This window comes from Anomalospiza imberbis, chromosome 9 (assembly GCF_031753505.1).
Source record: "Anomalospiza imberbis isolate Cuckoo-Finch-1a 21T00152 chromosome 9, ASM3175350v1, whole genome shotgun sequence".
In the NCBI taxonomy this organism is placed as follows: domain Eukaryota; kingdom Metazoa; phylum Chordata; class Aves; order Passeriformes; family Viduidae; genus Anomalospiza; species Anomalospiza imberbis.
In genome coordinates this window covers 7,707,114-7,730,622 of record NC_089689.1, presented here as the reverse complement: position 1 = coordinate 7,730,622, position 23,509 = coordinate 7,707,114, and the positions used below count along the sequence as shown (strand labels likewise).

The 23,509-nt window shown below is 48.9% G+C and overlaps 1 protein-coding gene and 1 long non-coding RNA gene across 3 annotated transcripts; one reads left to right on the top strand and one right to left on the bottom strand.

The window, feature by feature from the left end:
• Window positions 1-474: 474 nt before the first annotated feature.
• NMNAT2 (nicotinamide nucleotide adenylyltransferase 2) lies at window positions 475-23,509 on the bottom strand. The gene is made up of 11 exons (XM_068199526.1): window positions 23,317-23,509; window positions 7,250-7,338; window positions 6,460-6,527; window positions 5,682-5,760; window positions 4,511-4,640; window positions 3,804-3,884; window positions 3,648-3,692; window positions 2,779-2,855; window positions 1,400-1,501; window positions 1,097-1,164; window positions 475-967 (listed from the first exon to the last, which is right to left on the bottom strand). Exons 1-11 carry the CDS (start codon window positions 23,399-23,401, stop codon window positions 865-867), a joined length of 927 nt encoding a protein of 308 aa, XP_068055627.1. The 5' UTR covers window positions 23,402-23,509; the 3' UTR covers window positions 475-864.
• Window positions 13,376-22,990, top strand: LOC137479208 (uncharacterized). 2 transcript variants are annotated; one of them, XR_011002041.1, is made up of 4 exons: window positions 13,377-14,091; window positions 14,313-14,435; window positions 20,989-21,144; window positions 22,694-22,990. It is a non-coding gene; the product is annotated as an uncharacterized lncRNA (long non-coding RNA). The 2 variants fall into 2 exon arrangements; XR_011002040.1 differs by lacking the exon at window positions 22,694-22,990 and having other exon boundaries at window positions 13,376-14,091; window positions 20,989-21,918.

Genomic DNA, 23,509 nt, shown 5'->3' with positions numbered 1-23,509 from the left:
GCCAGGTTTGGGGCAAATTCTCACCAGAGGCTTTGGCTCACCACCTGCTTCTTTCTACCCATAAAAAGCAGATCCCATAAAAGGCAGATGCCTTTTTAGGTGCTGTGGGATGCCCCCTCTGACACTGGGTAAGAGTAGAACATCACCCCAACTTCACTTGCCTAGGGAGCGGCTTCACTTCTTGCAGCTAAGGGAAGGTGAGATGTGACATTCTCTCCATAATGCTTCATTATGTCCTTCACCACCAGGATGTTGTTCTACCAAGGTCTCTGCTGCCTTTTAGAAATGCCCTCTCCATGACTTTTCAGGGGCAGGAGGAGGATTTTGTTAGCTGGGTTTTTTCATGGCTGGCCCGAGGAGGTTCCCCTGCCGTGGGGCACTGAGCTGATTGTGTTACAACTGTCAGCTGCCAGCCAGGGTTTGGTTGGTCACTGGGCTGGGAGGCCCAAAGGGCTCACACTAAAGTTACTTAATAAAAAAAAATTCACCCAGATTTATTGAGCGTAGGTTGTGTAAGATGATGCAGAATAGACAGCCCCTGCTCTGAGCATGCTGGGAAGATGGATTGAGGGGACCATTTCCCAGGGACATGCTGGGAGCACACGGAGCATGTTGCTCCCTGACCAGCCCCTCCTCCCTCCCCATGCACACAGGGCAGGGCAGTACCCCAGAAAAAGAGACCAAACCATTCCCTGGACATGGCTGCACGACAGAGTGTTGGTGCTGGGGGTGAGAGACAGACACAGGCAGGAGGCCGTGGCATGGGGAGAGAGATGGAGACATGGACTGAGAGAGAGAAAAGAGTGGTGCAGAGCTGTAGGCAGGCGGGACACGAGGGCTGTCTCGCTGCAAGGTCTCGGGCACTTAGCCAGAGGCGTTGATGTAGAGCTGGCTCTTGAGGATGTAGTCAATGACAGGCTGGCAGAGGTAATCCACAACGTGTCCATCCCCATGCTGCAGGGCCAGTCTGGAGGCATGGGGAGAGAGAAAGGTGTCAGGGCCCACTTGGGTGGGTCAGGTGCCCCTGCAAAAGGCGAGGCTGGCTGGGGACACCCTGCTCCCCACTCTGTAGTGAGAGTAGCCCTGCTTCACCCACCTGCTTTTGGTGGAGCTGACAACTGACATGGGGTGATTTGAGTCGTCCTTCACCACCAGGATGTTGTTCTGCAGGGGAAAGAGGAAAACGGGAGTGAAGGGATGGCTTGAAAGCAGATATCTGCCACTCCAGCCTCCCCACCCTGCTGTGTGGTGACCCATTGCTCATCTCATCTCATCCATCAGCTGAGAGCACCTGACCGTGAGATGCTTTGTGTCCCGTGACAAACGTGTCCCCTGGGCAAAGAGAGACTGCGAGCCCTCTCGCAGCCTTCCCTGGCCACACGTGCACCCACTCACTCACTTTGTACTTGCGCAGTATGGAGGAGTGGTTCATGATCCGCTCAGGGTCTGCTCCGTCCCGGGGCACCACCACGATCCCAAACTCCCCGACGATCACCTCCATCTGGGAGCAACACAAAGTGTGGAGAGCTTTATAGCCGCCCCAGGCAAAGCCTGCCACTGTCTGCCAGCCCCACCCTGCCCCGTGAAAGCTGGACCATGGTCTGGAGGGAGATGGTGACTGACTTTGAGGCTATGTCAACAGCCTTTGGCAGAAATATGGAATTATGCAGGTAAGTGGTCGGCAGTGATCAAATAAAAGGCACAGGGTTGAATCCTATTAGTGGATGTTGAGGTCAGGCTTTGACGAGAACTTGTGGCAGAAGGAGGTGACAGCAGAAGAGGTTGCCCAAGGTGAATGAGTTCACTGCCTTGCTGGAAGGGCTCATGAGCAGGCTGGATGTATTGGTCCTGACAGAGGTCTGGGAGGATTGTTCTTCCAAGCTTGTTTAGCCAAATTTGCTGCTGTATGGGGACCACTTATAGTGCTCACACCTATCTCAGATGAGAAAAATCAGGCTCATCCAAAAGAGCTTTGGGTCAGCAAATTCAGGCAGCAGGAGTCTGTGAGGATGTGCTGCTGCAGAATGCATCTTCTGCCTGTGCTTTGATGTCATTTCTGCATCCTTTGTGCTGGGCTCAGGGCTTGGCTCGTTTCAGTTTTTCCAGCCCTTCAAAGGAGATACCTGCTGCCTAAATGCTTTAAAAAGTTAAGGATTGAAGATGTGGTAACTGACTTTTGAAGGCTGAGGAGTTCAAGGAGGGAGGTTTGTGTTGACTGACTGATTTCAGGGAGGAGCTGGGGAGCCCTCATAGCCAGCATGGCTCCAAACAGGAGCAGCTGGTGGGTCAGCAGCCCGGCCCCTCTCCAGGGCTGGTGTTCTCCCATGAAAATATGGCTTCTTCCAGCAAGGACCAACAGTGAAAGATGTTGATTTGGCTCTAAATATGTTTAATTCCTAACATCTGGACCATTCCTGTAAAATACCTTATTTCCTCCCTGCATGCCTCACTCTGCTGGAATTGGTATCTACTTGATACTGGCTCCTTCTAAGGGACAAGGAGTGGGAGTGCAGCCTTTGAAAATGCCTTGGGATGGGTTTACTCTCCACTCCAGGTGACATCCTCTGCATTAACAGTGAACAGGGTACAGGGCTTGGGACCATGGAAGCCCTGTGGAAATGTGTAGGGGAGATGACAGCCAGGGTTGGGATGGAGGAGGCAGTGGAGATGGTGGGCACAGCTCCTGTCATCCCAAGGGACTTAGAGGCTCCCAGGAGCACTGGCTGTGGGAAGCAGAGGAGGAGGAGCATGGAGGGGTGCCTAGCAGTGGTGACTCACATCTGCCTCATTCCAGAGGCCAGGAATACAGAAGGACTCCAGTAGGTCACTGCCACAGAGCAGCAAGATGCGAAGCTCTGGAAAAGAGAGAAGCCCAGAGGTGAGAGCACAGGGGGCTGAGAAGGACTCCCCACACCCCCCCAACCCAACTTTGAGGGTTGACTTTACAGCTCAGCAAGAAAATTGTGGTGTGGGAAGGAGTTTTCTGCTCTGACAGGCCCTTAGAGATTAATTTATTTGCACAATTGCACGATAAAAGCCATTAAACCCCCACAGAGGGGTGAGAAGAGGTGGCTACATGGGAAAATGCCTTACTATTTGGCATTCCCAGGTGGCCAAAGCCTTTAGGTTCGGCATGGTGCTAGTGCTAGGATGGCTGTAGTCCCAGGCTGTGTATGAAAAGGGTCTCAAAACCACCAGCAAACTCCCCATGCAGACCTCTGGGTGATGTCTGGTGGGGCTAAAACCCCTAAAAGTCTTCAGAGCAAGGGGAACCATGGCTGGTCAGGCAGCTGAAATCTCTGCTGCTGCTGTGTGAGGCTCTGCAGGGCTGCAGGCATGGGGTGACATCACCATGGGAGGTCAAGTTTGATGGCATTTGAGGGGACTCTCAGGACAGGGTGCCATGGCAGGTCTGTGCCAATGCTGGGAGCCGTGTCCCTATTGCACTCCCTTATTTCATGCTGTTATCTGTCAATGGGACTAGGCTCAGCCCAGTTAGAGCTGTTTCTGTTGCATTCCTGAGCCTCAGTAGCTGATACCAAGATGAGATGATCCTGTGTCTGCCAGAGCTGTCATGCAGATGCTCCCAAGCATGCAGCGCTCACCCAGAGGAGTGGAAGCAATGTGGAGAGGGGCTGTGTACTTACCGATCTCCTCATATCTCATCACTGTCCCCAGGTTGGCATTTTCATCTGAGAAAGGGCAGCAAAAGAGAGGTGCTGGTGCCCAGCTTCAAAGAGGGGTTGGGAGGAAGGGTGGGGAGTGGGTCTCTAGAGGTCATGCTGACCCTTTCCTCTACATACCCACAAAGGTGAAGCGCTCCATGGGCGGGCGAACACAGCAAATCCGGCTCAGGCTTTCTCCCACCTTCCCCAAGATCTTTGCTAAAGGGGAAGAAGGAAAATTAATGGGAGAGAGGCTGTGCAATTAACCCATCCACGTGCTTCAGACACCCTGGTTCTGCAAAATGCTCCTGTGCCTGGGTGTGCAACTACTCCCAGATCTCCCAGTGCCTCCTCTCATGGTCTTAACTCCCAAGAGTGCTCCACTGTGCCTTAAAGGGATGAGCTAGGCAGCTAAAATAATGAAGAAAATCATAAGATGTCCATTTTAATGGGATTTAAGTAATGTTCCCTCTTCTCAGCTAATACCTTTATGGTGCACATCCCTCTGACTTGTAAGGAATCCCACTACATCATCTCTCCTGCCAGTTCATCCCTTGGTACTAGGTAGCCTTTTCTTTTGTTGGTGTCACTGCCTAGACATCATCCAGCTGAAGTCCAAGGCACTTTCACAGCCATTTTTAGCTGTTTTTGGCTTCTGCCCTTGCTGTGCTGGATGCTGACTCCTGCATCACACCCCTGCCCCACCCTGGACTTGGTGCACCAAGACTGATGAGACACCTGTCCAAAAATAAGGTGATGGAGCACTGATCTAATATTTGGCAGCCCTGGCCGGGAGGTAGGATGTAAGTAGCCATCCCTCTCTTCCCTACGCCGCTGCCACCTACCCGCGGTGGGCTTGTTGGAGACGCTGTTGTTGTTCTGGTAGATGTTCTGTGAGGACTCGTTCTGGGGCTGGCCGATCACAGGGGTGATGGAGGGTGTGTTGACATTGGAGAGGATGCAGCCAGTCACTCTCTGCAATCAGGGAAGGATGTAGTTGGAACGGTGTCTTCACCCCAGCACCCTTGCAACACCTTTCTGACCCTGTAATAAGCCTCTGCACCCCTGGTTCAAGGTTACCTTTTGTGACAGGTACATCCCAGCTCACTTTAGAGTCTCCAGTCCCATGTGACCTTACCAAATGGGCCTGGGGCTATCAGGACCCTGTGGATAATGACTCATGTTTAAGGTGGTATCAACTTTTGTGTGTGGGCTAGCAAGGAGCATTCATGTCCTCTTTTCCTCCACCCATCCCTACAGGAAAAGGAAGGTATCACCAGCAACTACCTGGCTTCAGCACCACAGTCCCTGGATGCACTGGACATCCTGCTGGGCTGGCTGATGTTACTACTGTGCCTCCTGTCTGGGCTCTCTGTGAGCTTGTACAACGCTCTTTCATCCATTTCCAGTCTTTGGTTTTCTTCCTATATCTGAGTGAACCAGCAGCTCTGCTAGCCCTGTCACCCAAGGGCAGTCACCTTCCTCCTTGGCTTTCAGGACTGCCTGGAACTTTTCCTCCTGGGGCTGTGCTCCCTGGGGACTTCCCAGATGCTGAATTTTCCTGTCAAATCTCTCTGTCAGGTTCATACAGTAGCTCTCGCTCAGCTGGTCAGCAGGGAGGCCCCTCCACAGCTCCCTCCCTCAGGGAGGAGGAAGCAGGGCATCGCTAATGATGTGGTTTATGCTCACCCCTGCTTTGAGTCTGCCTAAGCCCTGCTGCCCTCCTGGTGTTGCTGGGTCCAGGATGGCTGCTGGCTCCAGCTGGAGGGCTCCATTTCCTTCTGCCATCAGGACCCAGACCTCAATGCAGCTGTGACAAGGTCTCACCCCTTCGAGGTCAGACTCTCACTGTGCTCCTGCAAGACTTCTCGCTGCCAATCTCTGATGCATTTCTTCTTGCTGTCAGTCTCTGATGTGTTTTGATTGTTGATGGCCATGAGCTGGTGGAAGTGCCCCACCCCTGCACTCTCCCCATGCTCTCACCCTGATGCACCCACGGTGTAGGGGCTGCCTCACCTTCATCAGGTCGCGGTGGTGCTCCAGCACACTGCAGGTGGTCTGCCAGGTGTCCTGGTAGCACTCCCAGGGGTCCACCCTGCCAGAAGCACAGCAAGGCAACAGTGTCACTCATGGCCACCGCCTGGACCTCCTGCCCATGCCACCTCCTCCCCACTGGGCTGGCCAGCAGTGCCATGAGCAGCCATCATCGATCCCTCAGCTCTGGCATGGACCATGTCCTTCCTCCAGCCCTTCTGCATAGTGATCCCTAAGGAGATCTGCATGTGTGCCTGGTCATCTTTCCATGCTTGGCACCCAACCAACCAGCATTTTTTTGGCTTGGATGTGACTATGTGTGTCATAAACCTCTTTCTGAGGGCAACCCAAGATGCTTCTGGTGTCACTTCAGCCACCAAATGCCATGTGGCAGTGCTGGGAAGGTGGAAGTTGCAGACTGGTGCTACATGTGTGGACAGGGGAGGTGCCACAGCACAAGGCTGGAGTGAGCCGAGTGACTTTGGGTATCACCCAGACACCACAGGCTCAGTGAGGGGCTTGAATGACTCCCTGAATCCTAAGGGCTCCCTTGAAGGGTAAAAACAGTCCTTGTTTGTTCTCTGCTGGACTGGGAGGGGAAGGTCTCTGAATTTTAGTCAAGCTTGGGCTGGGAGAAAATTCATCCTGGAGCTCTACCAGCTGGTGGCATCTCCACTTTGCATGCAGGACTTTGCCCCCACGGTGCAGGGAAGGGTCAGGGGCTGCTGGTGCCATGGCAGGTGCCAGCTGTGCCACCCACCTGATCCAGTCGGAGGACTGCACGGCCAGCTGGCACATGGTCAAGCGGTGCCGGCTAGAGACTAGCCCCTGCACAAGAAGGTGAAGGAAGAACAGTTATGAAGCCTTATGCTCTGGCCAGCCTGGGCTTGAAAATCTTTCTGGGCAAAACATCAGGCTCACTCATGTGAGACAGGCCAGAAGGATTCCTTCTGCCCACAGAAGTTTATTTAAGCTCCTGTTTGCTGGAGGGGAGGAGTCTCTGTTGGACTCAACGCTGGCTACGTGCTTGGGTGGTGATATTTGCTCAGCACTACCACTCCCAGACCTGTGCTCCAACAGGGCCAACCTGAGGGGGTGAAGTGAGCTCACTACTCCTTATTTGACACGTGCTTCTAAACATCACTCATTTGCATAATTTTGATATTCCCCCCCCCCCAAAAAAAAAAAAAAAAACAAAAAAAACAAAAAAACAAAAACAAAACCAAACAATTTGCTTTGAAATAATTCAAACTAAAAAACCCCACCAACCCCCACTTAAGGCATCACCACCACTACTGTTTTGGATGGGAATGTTTCTCTTTGCTGTCTAGTACTTTGGCTCATCTTAGTGTCTCACTGCAGTTTATATCTAAACAGCGAGAGGTTTCATCCTCTCCCTTCTCTCTGAGACTTTCCCAAGGACAGGAGCTGCCCCAGGCAGAAGAGGGCCATGAAGGGGCCACAGGTCAGGCAGTGCTTCCCAGTGCTCAGCCCTAATTCTGGAGATGCTATCTCACACAGGGGGCAGAAAGGAAATGGGGACAACGCACCGTTTTCCCATAGGAGTCGTGCACGGGCGAGACGATGCCGCCAATGACGATGAAGCGCCCGGTCTTGTGCAGGTAATCCCGGGCTCGCTCTGGAGGGGGGGACAAGGAAAAGGGTGGAGGGGGATTTAGCAGGACCCACTGAGCCCTGCAACACCATGGCAGCCACCAGCCATGGCCCAGCCAGTGCCTCCACAGCGCACAGCTGTTGCACCCCTCCCTGGCCTGTGTCAGCACCATGTGCCGCCCATGTCCCAACTGTGCTAAGAGATGTTCAGTTTCAGACTCGTATTTCCTAAAGGTGGCACTTGAGGATAAAAATGCTGGTGACAAATTGCCAGACTCACCTGGTCTCCTACATATCTACCCCAGCTATTGAGACAGAAGCAAGGGAAAAGAAGATAAGGAAGGTAAGAGCAAAAAGGAAGGTAAGATTGATGAGCCATTAGAAAGTTAATTTTTTTATAAAGTATTTTGGATTTACAAATAAAAGGAGCATTTCTTAAATGGAGGTGGTGATTTCAGCATCCATCAGCCATCCCAAGATGTCATCGTGCATCACGTCCTTCAGACACTGAACTCAGTGTCAGGCACTGCCCTGGGGGATGGTGAGAGGTCCTTCCTGAAGGGTGGGTGATCCCAGTGGGGCAGTGGCTGCCACATCCCTGGAAGTGTCCAAGGCCAGGTTAGATGGGGTTTGAAGCAACCTGGGTTAGTGGAACTTGTCCCTGCCCATGGCAGGGGTTGGAATGGGCTGAGCTTTAAGGTCCTTTTCAACCCAAACCATTCCAGGATTCTAAGTCACTTGGGCAAAATTTTTTTCCTCCAAATTTTGAAATTTCTGCAAGGGAATATTATTCAGTTACTGTCAGTTAAAAATAAATTAAGGAAATATAATTGCTATGGACTTTTTCCCCCCTCGAGGGCATTGAGCAGACTCAGGCCTCTGTGACAGCCTGTGGGAAATTTGCCAGCCTTAATATAGCCTCTTCCTCAGACTCACCTGAAATCCTCACTCTGGCTGCCTTCCCAGCTCTTGTGCCTTGGACACACCAGCCTCCAGAGTGGTAAAAGTGGGCTTAAATAATTTGATAGGTGCAAGGGAGTAAAATGTCATTGCCTAAATTGGATGCACCAAAATTATCCTTCCTGCCCTCAAAATCCCATGAGAGCACATGCAGCAAAACACAGTATGCTTGGGTTTGGATTTTTTTCACAGGCAGGGAGAAGCGAAGATTGACTGATCAGCATTTACCTTTTTATCATAATGCAAATTAAAATGCAAATTTAAAAAAAAGGAAAATCCCTAACCAAAAAGATAACATTGAGTTTTAAATTAACACACCTTTTCATTTCCTGATTTGCCCTGACTTGATTGTCCTTGCCAAAAGAAGACTAAAAACACTGATCTGTCCATCTTCATGTATGACCCCTTTATAAAATTCATCTTTTGGAGGACCTGAACTCTTCGTATGCAAAGTCTGCTTCAAGCTCTCAAGGGTGGCTGATAGTATTAATTTGTCTTGAGTTCTTGGTGGCAAAAGCCAAAGGTTTTTCCTGGCTACCACTGTCTCAAGGTCTGTATTTAAACAGCTTGGCAATGTCTCTACATCTTCAGGCAATGTGACCCATGCTGCTGGCATGTCATCTCAGCTCCAGCTCACACCAAATATCCACCACCACCTTCTGCCTTAACAAAACATTTCTTCTGCAGAAAACGGGCACTGGCACAGGATGCCCAGAGAAGTTTTGGATACCTCATCCTTGGAAGTGTATAAGGCCAGGTCGGCTGGGGTTTGGAGCAATCTGCTCTACTGAAAGGTGTCACTGACCATGGCATGGATCTGAGAGGTTGTTGATGGCCTTGCAGCACTCAGGGAAGGCTCTGCTGCTGGCAGGAGAGGGGTGCTGCTGCTGTATTGCCATCAAAACTCCTCATTTGAGTTTTAACCTGCACAATCTTTAGAGAAACCTGTAAAAATGAGGCTGCTTTCTAAGTTGGGATCTGCATTTTCAAGAACTTGTTGTCTATTTCAGAAGCACCACATATAATTTAAATATGCATGGAAACAGGAACACATTTATTGACAATTAGATCCCTGCAAGGGAAGTATTTGGGCAAATGTGGGCTAAGAAGCAGCAGTATGGTGTAGGGAATGGGAAGACCTGCCTTCTGGCTCTGTCTTGCCCACAACTTGCAGAGCACCCTTTCACATCCCAAACTGGTCTGTTCTCTCTTGGTTTTGGGGCAGAGCACATTGTTTGCTTGCAGGGCTGTGTCCTTCGGGAAACTCTGCAGACTCGCTTGTTTGTACAACTGTCAGCTAAGCTGGCCCTTCACAGCTATCCACTTCAAAACAAAAGCCTTTGAAAAGATTGCATTTTCTGAAATAACACATCAATTCCTGTTTGGAGAGGAGCTGTGTCACTGGTAGGGCTGGCATGGTGACAGGAGCAGATGCCCTAACTGCTGGGATGGTGGCAGAGGATTTGGGGCAGGTGGCACCGTGGCTTCAAGGTGGCACAAGAAAGACACTGAAGTGCTGTAGCATGTCCAGAGAAGGGAACAGCTGGGGAAGGGTCTGGAGCACCAGGAGTGGCTGAGAGAGCTGGGTAGGGGCTCAACCTGGAGAAAAGAAGGCTCAAGGGGGACCTTCTGCCTCTCCACAATTCCCTGGTGGTGGAGCCAGGTGCGAGTCAGGTTCTGCTCCCAGGGAACAAGGGACAGGACAAGAGGAAATGAGTTTAGATGGGATATTGGGAAAAATTTCTTCATGTAAATGGTTGTCAAGCCCTGGCACAGCTGCCCAGGGCTGTGGTGGAGTCCTCACCCCTGGAGGGATTTAAAAGCCACGTGGAGGTGGCACTTGGGAACATGGGTTAGTGGTGGCCTTGGCAGTGCTGAGTTAAAAGCTGTATTCAATCTAAAGGGTATTTTCCAACCTAGATGATCCATGATTTTGTGATTCTAAAATTGCAGTGTTAGCTTGCAGCATCTGCATGTGTCCTCACTGCAATCATGCTGCTGTGTTTAAAGCTTATTTTTATTTTTTTACAGTTTGACTCTTCTTAGACTGACACACCATTCAGTGGCTAAATGGAGAGGTTAATAGGCCATGGTAGCTAAGCCTGTCCTGACATGTTTGTTTATCAGGCCTTGAGTCTTCCCCTCTGCACAAGGCCAGACAAAACTGCTTTAGATCTTGTAAGAGACTTCAGGGATGTTGGTGGCTCATGGCCCACCCTGGGCTGAGGGTGCAGTGCCTCCTGCCATGGTGTGTGCCCCTGGCACAAGCTGGAGGAGTGGATCCTATCAGCAGTCATTGCTTTGGGTTTCTGGAAACAGGAGGCTGGATTTCGTGGGTCATTGCTTCAAACGCTGTGGCTGCTTTGATCTTGCAGTGCTTGCTCCAAGCCCTCAAGTCCGTGTTCTCGGAAAAGACCTTTTTCTTTCACAAAATGTGTTATGCCTTTCTTGCACAATATGCTGCTTGTGGGGACCAGGTTCGTGGTCTCCTTGTAGACACAGATAGTGCTAAAGACACTGCAGTAGCCAATTCTCTTCTCAGCTGTATTCCTTATGGTCAGCTGTCTGCAACTCCCAACCTTCCTCCCCTGCTTGTGCAAAGATTTTTGCCTGCAGAAAAGTAGATTTTGGCCTGAAAAGTCCTAAGTCTTCGGCATCTTAGTTCCACTTCTCTGACAATTAGTTGGATGTCTGGCCCATTTGTTGTCCTAGAGCTCAGCCCTCTCTCACAGCTTCCCATCCCTTTCCCGGCCCATTTCTTGCCTGTTGAATACCTGTGATGTCCAGAGATTACACCAGACCACAGAAAACCCCCTCCAGTATTTTCATTTTCTATGAGCTCTTTATATCCTGCCACACCAATGCAAGGAGGTCAGCTTGTAAATGAACAGCTCATTCCTTTTCTGGAGTAAATCATCCATAATGCTCCAGGCAGGCTCGATGGCTTTTAAACATTGTTGACATAAATAAACTCGGGGCAATGGCTCTGCCAAGACATGCATTAGCCCCCTGGCAACCTACTTGTGGGATGGGAAGCTTTCAGCCATGGCTCTGTGCCTGGAAGATGCTGGATGACCACAGCCTTGCTGTGTTGGGAAGGGACAGGGGTGACACTTGGACCCATCCCAGGCACTGGTGACACTTTCCTGCTTTCCCAGACCAGCTTTGCTCACCTGCCCTGCAAATGCACTTCAAGTATTTTCATCTCTGCTGCTTTCCTGAGAAATGATGATAGGGAAAGACCAATCAGAGGATATGCTGCAGGGCTACAAAACTGAAAAGTGATGGTTCTGTCCAGTTTGAATGAAAAAGCAGCATCCCACTTCCCCAGTAGGAAATCAGTCCTTATTTAAGAGATGTTTCTTTTTGGAGGTTCTCACTGAGTATATTTAATCACAATGTTTGGGCTCCTCTGGCAGTGCTCCATCACCTAAATTGATGTTACTGAAATCAAATATTCCTCATGTTCAATTTTTCAAGGTGAAATTTCAAATTGTATTTGCTTTGCCTTTGTACCTGCACCCCTAAGATTTCCTTTTTTCTGTTTTTTTTTTTCTTACAGAGTAAAGCCACAGGCCAGCTCTGACTTATGCCCTTCCCCCACAGTGGATTGAAGCTGCAGCTTGCTCACACTGTGCCACCTCTCTGAAAACACACACAAGGTAGTAGGGAGGCAAGAAAGCTCTGCACAGCCTTCATTGCATGGCCCTGAGAGCTGGGACAGAGAAGCTGAACAGCTACAGGTGATGGAGAAGGCAAAACCATTTCCCAAGTGTCTCATTTTTATTTTGAGCAATTTGGCCTCTGACAACCTTGGCCAGGAGGTGGGACATGGCCGTTAAAATCCCTTCTTCTGCAGGAGAGAGTGACCCAGATATGCCAGCACACTTTGTTTTATTCTCAAGCTAGCAGCACTTGCAGGACCTAAATGCTGCTTCCAGAGCTCAGTGTGGGCAGGGAGCCAGCAGTTACTCTCAGTCTAATTGAATGATGTGTATGTGGATACATACATATATATAGATATTAAAAAAAAAAAAAAAAAAAAAAAAGCCCTCTGAATGCCAAATCAGGGATGCATTCATCGGAGGTGTCCTTCTCCCAGAGCCCAGCTCTCCTGCCTACCCCAGAGCCTTGTTCTGGGTCCCAACCAGTGTCTTCACCCACTGTCAGATCTTGGTTAGTGCTGGGGAAACTATTGGCATCTCCCTTCCCCGGACTCCCAAAAGAGACATTTCTACTAGAGCAAGTCCTGGCTGCTCTTTAAGAGAGGTCCCTCCTTTGGGAAGAAGCAGGAGACTGATTCTTCACTGTGGGGTTGGCCCTTCCCAAGGCAAGCCTGGGGAGATCCTAGTGTCCCACTGACCCAAATAACCTGTCCTACCTCGTGCTTAGTGCCTCTTAGACAATTTCATTCAGATTCTCAGGAGACTTCTAGTTGGTAGAAAAATCCCATTAAGCCCCCTAATGATTTTTTAAAAGATTTTAATCTCTGAGCTAATTGCTCTGTTATACTTTCCCCTACTTCATTAGTCCATAGCTGTACTCAGGCACTGTGGAAATAACAAATATGGGAAGGGCTTTGTAGGTACACGGTGTGTGGTAATTGGGAGTGGGGCTGCAGCCCAGCCTCATCCCCAGTGGGCACAGCTGTGAGAAGCAGGTGAGCAGCACTGACAGCAATGAGCCATGGAGTGCCCAGGTGCACCCAGCAACCACCAAAGGGAACAGAGGGCACACAGGTGCAATGTGTGAACATGAGGGGATAAAAGGCTGGGCTGAAGAACAAAAAGGGCAGGTGCTTGCAGTCTTCTGGAGTGGTGTGGTGTTGCTGTGTATGGGTTGACGCTTTCTGAAATTGTGTGGTGAACTGTGTGTGCTGTGGCTGTCTCAGCTGTGGCATGTGCTGTGACAGTGCTTCAGGTGTTGCTGTACATTAGTTTTATCAGATTTTCATAAGCACAAAAAAAGCACTGACCACCAAATGCCTCAAGATTTGTGGTGGAAGTGGAGGCTGTGAAAGGCCCTGAGAGGTGATGCTGCAGGACCTGACCCTGCCAGCCCACCCAGGTCCCCACCAGTGTCCAACTCAGAGCCACACAAGTGATGACTAATGAGACTCATGGTATCACCATCTGTTGACCACTCCTGGCTTCAAGCAGAAAGGTGAAACTAGGTGTTTAAAACATACTAACTAACTAAAAGTAATAAAAGTAGGAGACTCTGTGTCACAGTAAGCTGACCTAGAAATAGGAGAGCATTTCCTGGAGCCCCAGCTAGATGGGGCCTGGACAGGGGACCTGGCTGGTCCCAGAGAATCTGGGTTTCCTCTATGAAGCTGTAGAGGGATAACCTATTTCATATAATTGAAAGTGAAGCCATCCTATTTTTCCTTCTTTTATTAAAAGTGAAGTATTGCAAGGATCAGTGTGTCTGAGAAGTTACATTTCTCAGGAGTCCAGGAAGAAGAGCTCTGAGGTCCTAGAGCTTGAGAAGGAACATCTGAGGAGAAGCATGGCAGAACAACCCAGGCCAAGATGCATTTCTCTCCTGTAGCTGCTACTCCTGCTTCTGTGGAGTGGGAGGGAGCAGGCAATGCCCATCAGGTGAGCAACATAAGAAGTACAAGGGGCTGCTTCTTGAGTTGAAGTGCCACCAGCTCCTCCAGGCAGGGACTGAACCTATTTTCTGTGATCAGCACAGTGCTGCCACTCTCTCCACTTTTACAGAGAAGCAATATAACTTATTGCTTGGAGATCTCCACTCTGGTATCCCAGGGAGAGCAGGAATGTTCTCAACACCATGCTGGATCTCACCTGAGGTGTGGGCAGCTGAGTGGGTGGACATGTTAAATATCTCCACGAGGTGTTCAACACCCAGGGCTAATATCTGGGTATCTTAGAGGTCTTGGGGCTAAAGAGGTAAGGGAAAGCATCTAATAAGGTAAAAGCATCTCTTAGATAGTTGGATGGGGCTTGGAGCAACCTGGTCTAGGGAATGGTGTAACAAGATGATCTTTAAGGTCTCTTCCAAACCATTCAGTGATTCTAAAAATGGATGAAGAAGAGGCCTTCACCTAAATAAGGTTTTTTTGAACTGTCTTCTGCAGGACAGCAATGAAACAACTTGCTTAGAAGCCCTTGAAGAAGGATTAAGCATTTCTAGGTAAGATGATTTTTTGCATGAGTGGTATTGAAGTGGAAATTGAAAGGTCATGTACTTTTCCCTGTCTGGTGCATCAGCTGTCACCCCTCCCAGCAAAAGGCAAGATTTTCACTCTTCTGCCATGGGTTTATATGTCATTTTAGTCAAAATGTGGATAAAACATGCAAAATAGGACAGGCACCTTAATGTACATCCCTGCAGAGGTCCCAGTCCCCCTCTCACTCAGGGAAATTGGTGTCACACAGTGCCTTTAAAAAAACGAAGGGGAAATAAAACCCCAACAGATTTTCACACTTGTTTTCCAGTGCCCTAATTTCCCTGTGGAAGCACTCTGTTTGTTTTCATTTCCAAGCTGTTGTAGCACATCAAAGGCAGTGCTTTTTACGACCTGGCATGTGTGGTGCTGCTCCTTCAGGCTGACACGTGGCAAGATCACAATCCTACCGGGAGCAGAGGATTTATGGTTCTCAATTCCCCAGGTAGCAGGGATGAGGAGCCTTTGTCCAGCAGCTCTTTGTGGTTCTTGGGCTGCCTCCACATGGAGCTGACCCTCTGTGTCTGACCCATGTCTTGTCTTTGCTGGCAAAGTATCTGAAGATGCTGACTTTGTCTAGGATCTGTGTCGGCTGAACCAGGACTGTGCAGGCAGGAAACATCTCACCTACAGAGAGGCAGAAAGGCTGGGGGGATGCTGGGGTGAGGCTGTGGGATTTCAGGCTCAAGGTGACACCAGAGGGATGTCATATTCCCATTACTGCATCTGTGTAGCAGTGAAACCCCTTCTCTTTGCAGACCCATTCCCAAGACCCCATTTTCCCCAAACAGAAACATCTTGCACAAAGCAAAGGTGCCAGAAGCATAGTTGTTTAAGCATCCCCAACCCAGCTTGTCCTGGAAAAAGTGGATTTTCTGCCTTCCCTTGCACGAACCACAGAGAAAAACGTCATCTCCTCAGGGAAGGCTTAAGCTCAATTAGGGGCTGTTGGATTTTCAGTGAAAATAGAAACCTTTGTGTAGCAGGGGCTGTGCAAGTTCTTCCTTGCCTGGCTCAGAGATGGGTTCTCCACCCATCCCATGGGGATCACCTGTGCCACCTATTCCAGCCCTGAAAAAGGCTTATCTCACTTAATCTTCTCCTGGGGCAAGCCCTACAGTGGCTTTTGAAAATGCATATTTGTGAAGAATCTAGGCTTTTCTGTTCCCAAATATTGATTTAGCAAATTTCTGCTATTATGACCAAGTTACATCCAGTGGCTCAGGCTTACTGAAGAAAACTAGTTGATGCTGAAAAGGGGGAAGAAAAAAGTGTTTCTGAGCCATGTTGCCTTTTCCAGCAACAATAGTGTTTCAGTGGAATGAGATCTTGTGCCTTGGCCCCGGTTTATTTTCAGGGTTGTGATGGGCACTATTGACTTTCTCCATGCAAGGCATCTGAAAATCTATCCCTGCTTGGCTGGGCGCTGGTGGCATCATGGAAGTGCTTGGACTGAGGGGTTATAAATACCAGAAAGGGCATGCTCATGTCAAAATCCAGAGGTGTCCTGGCTTTGTTTCTATCTTATGCTGGTTGTTCAGTCTTCAGAGGTTGTTGGGTCTTCCCAGAGCTGCTCTGCGCTCCCCGGTCGCAGGTGGAGGTGGAATTTTGTATTAGGATTAAGGTTGGAGGTACTTGTGCTACACTCCAACACAGGTGGGCTTCCTTGGCTCAGAGGACCTCTTGCAGACCGCCAGCCTTGCTGCCAGAAGGGATTTTGGAAGCCAAAGTGTGCAGAGGTCCATTTTGGGCCTGTTGCCACTCAGATGCACGAAGATCAGCACAGTCATGACCCACTCCTACCCCTGGCCCCCATCACTGTGGTAGCTGACCCACAGCAGCCTGGCAGCAGAAGGATGTGGCTCCCCCCCTGCACCACTCAGGCAGTTAAATGAGCTGCCCAAGGTTACATGAGAGATGTGAGCTGCTGGTGTTTAGCATGCAGCTAATTGATACCCTTGACATTGCATAGGCTGATGTTAAAAACCATCAGAGAAGACAGTGCAGGAGGTGAGAGCATCACAGTGAGTGCAAATGGTTTTTAAATAGAAGCAGCGCCCCTGTTTCCTTCTTGAATGAGGTTGTAGGACTGGATTTCTCACTGCCAGGTTGTTTATAGTTGGTGGAAGTAAAAGAAGGTATGTGGCACATCTTGGGAGGTGGCATTATCATAGAGTCAATATGACATCTCAGAGACTGTAATAAATACCGCTAAATATTTAAGAGCTTATAAATATTTTAAAAGAATCCCTGAATAGTTATTGATGGAGTTTAGTCTCGTGCTCAGGAAAACTCCTCACTCTGGGTCATGAAGAGGAGATGCTTGAGATGCAGGAAGCTGATGATCTAGGCTGTGAAAAATGAGTCTGTATGGGGTGCAGTGATAGGAATGTGACATCAACTGATAAAAGGGTCCCCAGAAGAGCCATGGGTGCTGCAGTCCTGCCGGTGCTGCTTTGTCCTCCCAGCACAGCACCCAAGTATGTGCAGTTTCAGTGTGTTCGGGGCAAGTGCTGGGCGTGGAGGCGTGCTGGTGACCCAGCCACCGCGGCACCCGGGCTGGGCTGCCGGGTGTCGCTGCCCCGCTGAGCCAGGGGCTCTTGGCGCTAGGCACAGCTCACCTTCCCACACCCCTGGTACCGAGGAAAGGTTTCGGCTGTTTGCTGGGATTTCAGCGGCTCGGGTGTCAGTGGAAGGTCCTGTGCTGTGTTACAGAGGGATGAGCAGGGCTGCCGCAGCTCCCCGTGTGCGATCCATCAGCCCGGGTGTTTTAAGTGAGATCTGTCCTGGCTCTGCCCTGCTCGAGTCATCCCCACTGCGCTCTGCCGATGCTGCTGAGCTCCAAAGCCGTGGAGCCCGGGCGGAGCTCAGCAGCCTCTCCGTGTCCGTCACGTCCTCCCAGAGCCCCACGACCCCTCCCGCTCCATGGATCGATCCCTCCAGCCAAGTACGCGTTCCGATTGCAGCCGAGGGTGAAATGGAGCCACGAGGCAGCCTCGCAGGGGCCCGCACTTCTTACCCATGGTGCAGACAGCACAGCAAAGTCTCTCTCAATCTCCTGACAAGCTTTTGTTAGGCGGAGAGGGAGGGAATTTTGCTTCTGGACATTTTCCGATGTATTCTCATTTAAGCAAAGGGGAAAGGGTGAAGCTGTCGTGCCGCTCAGGCATTTCTCCCAGCTCTGTCCCAGGCAGCGACACTCTCATTAAACTACTCTGCAGTTCAGTCATCTCAATCAAATAAGAAAAAGTGATTCTTGAAATTCAGGATATTAAGACAATACATCATTAACAAAAGCCTCAGCTCCTGCCTCTTCATCCTTCTTTACTCAGAGACTCCATCCTTTCATCTCAAATCCCTTGCTATGCGATGCAGCAGCCCTCAGTGCTGCTCCTCCACAAGGATTGCAGTGGATAATCAAAGAGCAGCCTGCTGAGATTTTTAATTGCTCAAGTTTCTTAAGAACCAAGCAAGAGGGTTTTATGTTTAATAGCAGAGTCCTTTTTCATTGCTTTCCATCAGAAATGTTTTTTACCCAGCTGTTGGTTGGGATATTAACTCTCGTCAATAACAGATGCACATACGACCTAAGGAAAATTTAATCAGACAAAAAGGAAAGAATAGTGGGGATTTGCTGACTTTCAGGATTCAGGCTATTTACTGGCAGTGTTTTTCTGTGCAAGTCCAGGTTCTGGGCACTGTTTGAAAAGAGGTAGGTGGGAAAAATCCATGGTCAAACAGGTTTAAAATATCTGAGGTACTAAAACTCCCTATCGGAGGGCCACATCAGAATGAAATCTCTTCCTCCCAAAGAAGGTGACCTGGAGCAACCCATCACCCCATAAATCCACATGCAGGAGAGGAGGCAGTATGGATACAAGCAGATGATACAGACTTGATTAGAATTCTCTATTTGCCATCAAGTGCTTCATAGTACCCAAAAACTAGCTGTAAAAAAGCCAAGTCAGATAATGTCCCATTTTTTGGGGGGTTTACCCAACCTGCTGCCTCTGAGACCAGTTCTGAATATCCCCATGGACCCCAGACTTTACACTGCTGGACTTTGTGGGCACTGTGCATCCAGAAGGGAGGAAGGAAGGCTGAAATCTTCCTCTGCAAGAGCAGGGAGGCCTCAGTGAAGCTCTGCTATTTGCAGGCTGACAGGCAGAGGTGGAAAGGGGAATTGAGAGGTCATCCAATCCCTGGAGATAAAGCTGTTCTTAGAACTGGGCAGAAATAAAACTGTGGTCGATGAGCAAGGCTTTGTGAATGAAGCCAGAAGTTTGCACATGAAAAGAATGGATTGTGAAGAATTTCAGAACTTTAAAAAGGCAAGGAAAAAAAAAAGTCTAAAGTGCCAAAATAGGGGGTGTGGGGAATTCCAGATGGGCCTTTTCTTCTACAATTGAAGAAAAATGAATTAAAGAAAATAGAGAAAAAAATCAGTATCAAAAACACCGTTTATCAACCAGATACCATTTCACTCCACCAAAACCCTCATTTCAGTTTGAAGAAATCATCAGAACAATCCTCCAATTCTCACATATCCACACGATTGTACAAGCCCTTTCCACTTCAGAACCTACAAAGAAACTACTCTCATCACCTTCCTTTCAAATCTAGCTATTTTTTGGCTGTCTCCAACTCTGAAACACCATGACAGAGAACCTGGAGTATCTGACCTTGTCTGGTGGTGCCTTTAATCCCATTATTTTACCTAAGACCATCTTCCAACCGAACTATATTTTTTTGATTGAAAAATTTGCTTTCTACCTTGCTCTACAGAGCTGCATTTTGGTTTTCATGCTCTGGACACAGCTGTTTTAGGGTTTCCTGAGCTGGGGCCACATGAGGAAGTGATTTAATTGTCAAAGCAAGCACGTGCTCATTGTCTGGCAGAGTGCCAGCATGGGCTGTGGCATGTTAGGAGAGCTACATGGATTAGGTTTTGCTTTTGATGTTGGTGCCTTGGCTTTTGTCCTTTGGGTGGCATTGCTTACATGGGAAGGGAGAAGGAGGCAAACTGTGAGAAGGCCAAGATGGAGAAGATGCTCTTTAGACAGCAGATCCCACTGCTGGGTGTCCGTGCCACTCAGCGTGTCCCGGTGCTTCATGCTGAGACCCAAAGCCAGCGCGGGGATGTCTCGGAGGTTCCCCTCCTGAGCTGGCTGCGGGGCAGGAGGGATAAGCAGCAGCCCGTGCTCTGTGGTCCTGTGAGTGGCAGCTAGAAATGAAAGCGAACACCCTGGGGTTTGGTGTGTGCTGGCTGAGGTAAGCAGCTGGGCTCCCTTGCATCCAACAGTGGTGGGGGTTTCATGTGGCTTTAATGCAGGAATTTGTTCTGAATCTTATTTTTCTTCAATTATTAAGACTTTTTGATTTGGCTCTGCTTTTTCCTCTCCATACCTCCTTAGGCTATAATTGGAGTTTAATTTTGGGTTAAAGGTCACCAATGTTTGTGTCAAGCTTTGGAAACAACCTTTGCCCTCTATGTCCTTCTGTCTTCCCCACCACAGTAACATCCCAAACTTTTTCTCAGAGCCACATAAAACTAGAAAATACAACTGAAATTTGTGATTCAGAACACCTCTCAAAGTGCAGCTGATACCACAAATAACTTGGGAGTGTTTTCAGGACTATGTGGGTGTTTGTCTCAACCCCTTGGTAGGGATGGCTGTACATGACTGTGTCTCACCTACTTTTTTGTTATATGTTATATATCTTATGCCAAGTATTAATTAATATGTATGATACTCATTTTGGATACACAGACACGATTCAGCCTCATTTGGGGAGCCCCAGTGATCCAGAATTTTAACTGGCAGATGAAGCAGGGAGCTCTGTTGCAGTACGTTCAGCTCCTCACAAGGTTCAGTGGTGGGATGCAGTTGCAGATTTGGTGTTGTAAGAAGAATCCCAGTTTTCTGGAATCCCAGTGATGAGTCTTAAATTCATATGACTGATGGAAAGAATAACTCAATGGAAATCTTTCCTCCACGAGAAGAGACTTCCACATAATTAGCTAATCTCCTATTCAGGCAAAAATCCTATGGGAAAAGGTTGAGTTTTGGTCTGAATAAAACATGGTAAAATCCACACTGAGAAAAATGATGGTTGACATACAATAGTGTGTTTACAGTGACATACCTGAGCAAGTATTGTACCTCTTTTTGGCTTAATTAATGCTGTATGTTAAAGAGATAAATTGTCTTTCTCTAGGCTAAGCAAAAAATCCTCCTATTAAGTTCTCAAAGCCCAAATATTTGTCTGAATGATGAAGACAATATTTTTGCCCAAATTCAGCTGTTTGAAATGCATAATTTACACGCTAGAGTACTGTTTTGGTTGGATTCTGTAGTGCAGAGCTAGAAGAGTAACACAGATTTTGGTTTCGATTCCTATGGCTTTGCAGGATTACACGTTTTTTGGGAAGAAGTGTTCCTCAAACAAAAATGATGATGGATTTAGAAGCTAAATTCTGTGTCCTTTCCTCATGGAAGTCTCATTTGTCCCTATCAGGTACCTCAAGTATTGTATTCCAGGAGCTCTACAGGATGCATGCATAGAAAATTTCCACGTCAAACCACCCTATTTGAGCTAAAACCTGTCTTCCTGAAAGATGTCTGAGTATTCATTTGCAGCCCTCATGTGACAGCGAATCCACCAGGTACCCAGGTACTTTCTCATATTACTTGATTACAGTCACTCAAACCCACACAACAGATTTGTAGTTTGAAGTGGTTGTGTGATCCACTCTTGGCAACTCACCCGTACTTATTCTGCTGAGCAAAGTTGCTCACTTTGATCACATATCACATATCCCTCCCCCAAGCAGATCAAGATACCCCTAACATATTTAAGGATGGATCTAGACTGAGCCTCCCTAGTGTCCTACCACAAAGCCTGGCTTCCAAAACTAATGTAATTCTTCTCATTGTTACTCAGAGAAGGGTTTTGCTAATGCTGTACATGAAAATAATACAACCTTTCTTTTTCTGCTTGATATTCCCCTGCTCATATCTACAAGGATCACATTTGGTGCTTTATTTACAGCACCACACAGAGTTTGCATTCTGTGGGCTGTGCACAATCCCCCCTCAGTCCTTGACACCACCGCTGTTTGGCAGAAGACATTCGCCTTTTGTTTATATTTGACATGTGTTCTTCCTCGCTGGCCATATGACTTTGCCTTTGACTTTGCTGTTGAACAAGCTCTTTTTATCAAACCACCAGAGTCAGGCAGCACAACTGACTCATTACCAGCAGGAATTGCTATTGTGCCCACTTTGGGGTCATGGACACTTTTTAACATCAGGAATTATATATTTTCTTTCACATCTTTGATAAAGATACTGAAGAGTACTGAGCAAAAAGAAAATCTTACTGCGAGTCTATGAGAACATGCGTTGCATACTAATATCTCACTGATCTTTATTTTCTAAAATACATTTTGTTACTTGTTGTTAGTCCATTGAATAAGGGCCACATGGATATCTTTAGTGTTACCTAATCAAAATAAGATTAAATGTGAATTTCAGAAATCATTTAGTCTTATCAAAATAAGACTAAATGTGAATTACAAAAATCTTTTTCATCAGTGGTTGCTTCCATCAACCAAGTCTTTGTAATTTAATTTAATAATTGTTTTTATTTTTAAACAGTTCCTCTTGATTCTTGTTGGCAATTTCTTTTTGCTTAGGGGATAAGATTTTTTTTTTTAATTCCATGCATATTGGTGCCCAGGCCTACATTTTGCTGGCATTTATGAAATGGAATAACAATGTGATCCTTTACATCTAGAAAACCATCATTTTCTAACTTGAGGTGCAACTCATTATGTTCTACAAAAACAAGGTCGGATGCAGAAATACTCCAAGCTGATTTCAACTATTTTTATATAGTTTATATATTTAGAAACTTCTATTCAGCTTTTAGAAACCCCAGGGATGCTTCTCCACTGGTAGCACACAACCTTCAGTATCTGCTTCCCAGCCTTACATCTCCTATCAGACATAAAGGATGAATCCTGTCTCTGCACTCCAAGGTGGTCTGCAGTGGACACTTCACCCTCCCAGGACTCCTCCCCAGCCAAGTGAGCCACTGTTTGCACTGGGATTTCCAGGCATTTTGAGCTTTACCCAAACACTGTGTATGGCATGTCAGACTGCCTTTGATGGAGACTGCCCTTCCTCTCTCCCTCCTTCCCTCCCTCTTGTCTTGCCAGGCTGTAGCAGTGATTCTAGCATCCCCATCATCTGTATCATCACAGGGACGCTCGGTAATATCCATCATCTCACACAAACCTTTCCCGTTCCTTCCACCTAGTATCAGTCTAATGGTTGAGTACTCCAATATCTCCATTAAGTGCCTGTATTTTTGTTGACTTTTGTACCTGGCTGTGGCTGCTTGGTTCTATCTCCTCCCTGGTCAGAGGAAATGGAAGTGCTGCAGCGGCTGCAGTCTCGCAGACCCGAGGACGAATAGCAGCGGACAAACAGCGCCAGGACCGACCCCGGGGGCTGCGGGGGCGGGAGCGTGAGAATGCGAGTGCAGAGAGAGGAGCCCGGCCATCGGAGGGGGACAGCCCCACAGGGCTGGGGACAGCTGCCAGGGATGGGGAACAGGTTCGGGAGGCCCCGGCGGTCCCCGCCCGCGGCGCCTTCAGCACCACCGGCCGCGGACAGCGCCCGGCCCCGCCGCCGTCCCCGGGAGCGGAGCTGCGCCTCCAAACGCGCCCCGAACCCCACGACGCGCCCATCCCCACCCCGGGGTGCAGCCCCAGGCGCTCTCCCAGGCCTCCCCCCCGCCTCCCCCGGCCCGCCCCGCCCCGCCGCCGCGGACACCGACCGAACATCTGGATGTGCCCCTTGGTGATGGGGTTGAAGCTGCCGCAGGCCAGCAGGATAACGTGGGTCTTGGTGGTCTCGGTCATGGTGCGGCCCTGCCCGGCCCCGCCGCGGTCTGTGGCTCGGTGCGGCTGCGGGAGGGAGGAGGGCGGAGGGATGGAGCGGGGCCGGGCGGCAGCGGGGGCGGCGCCGCG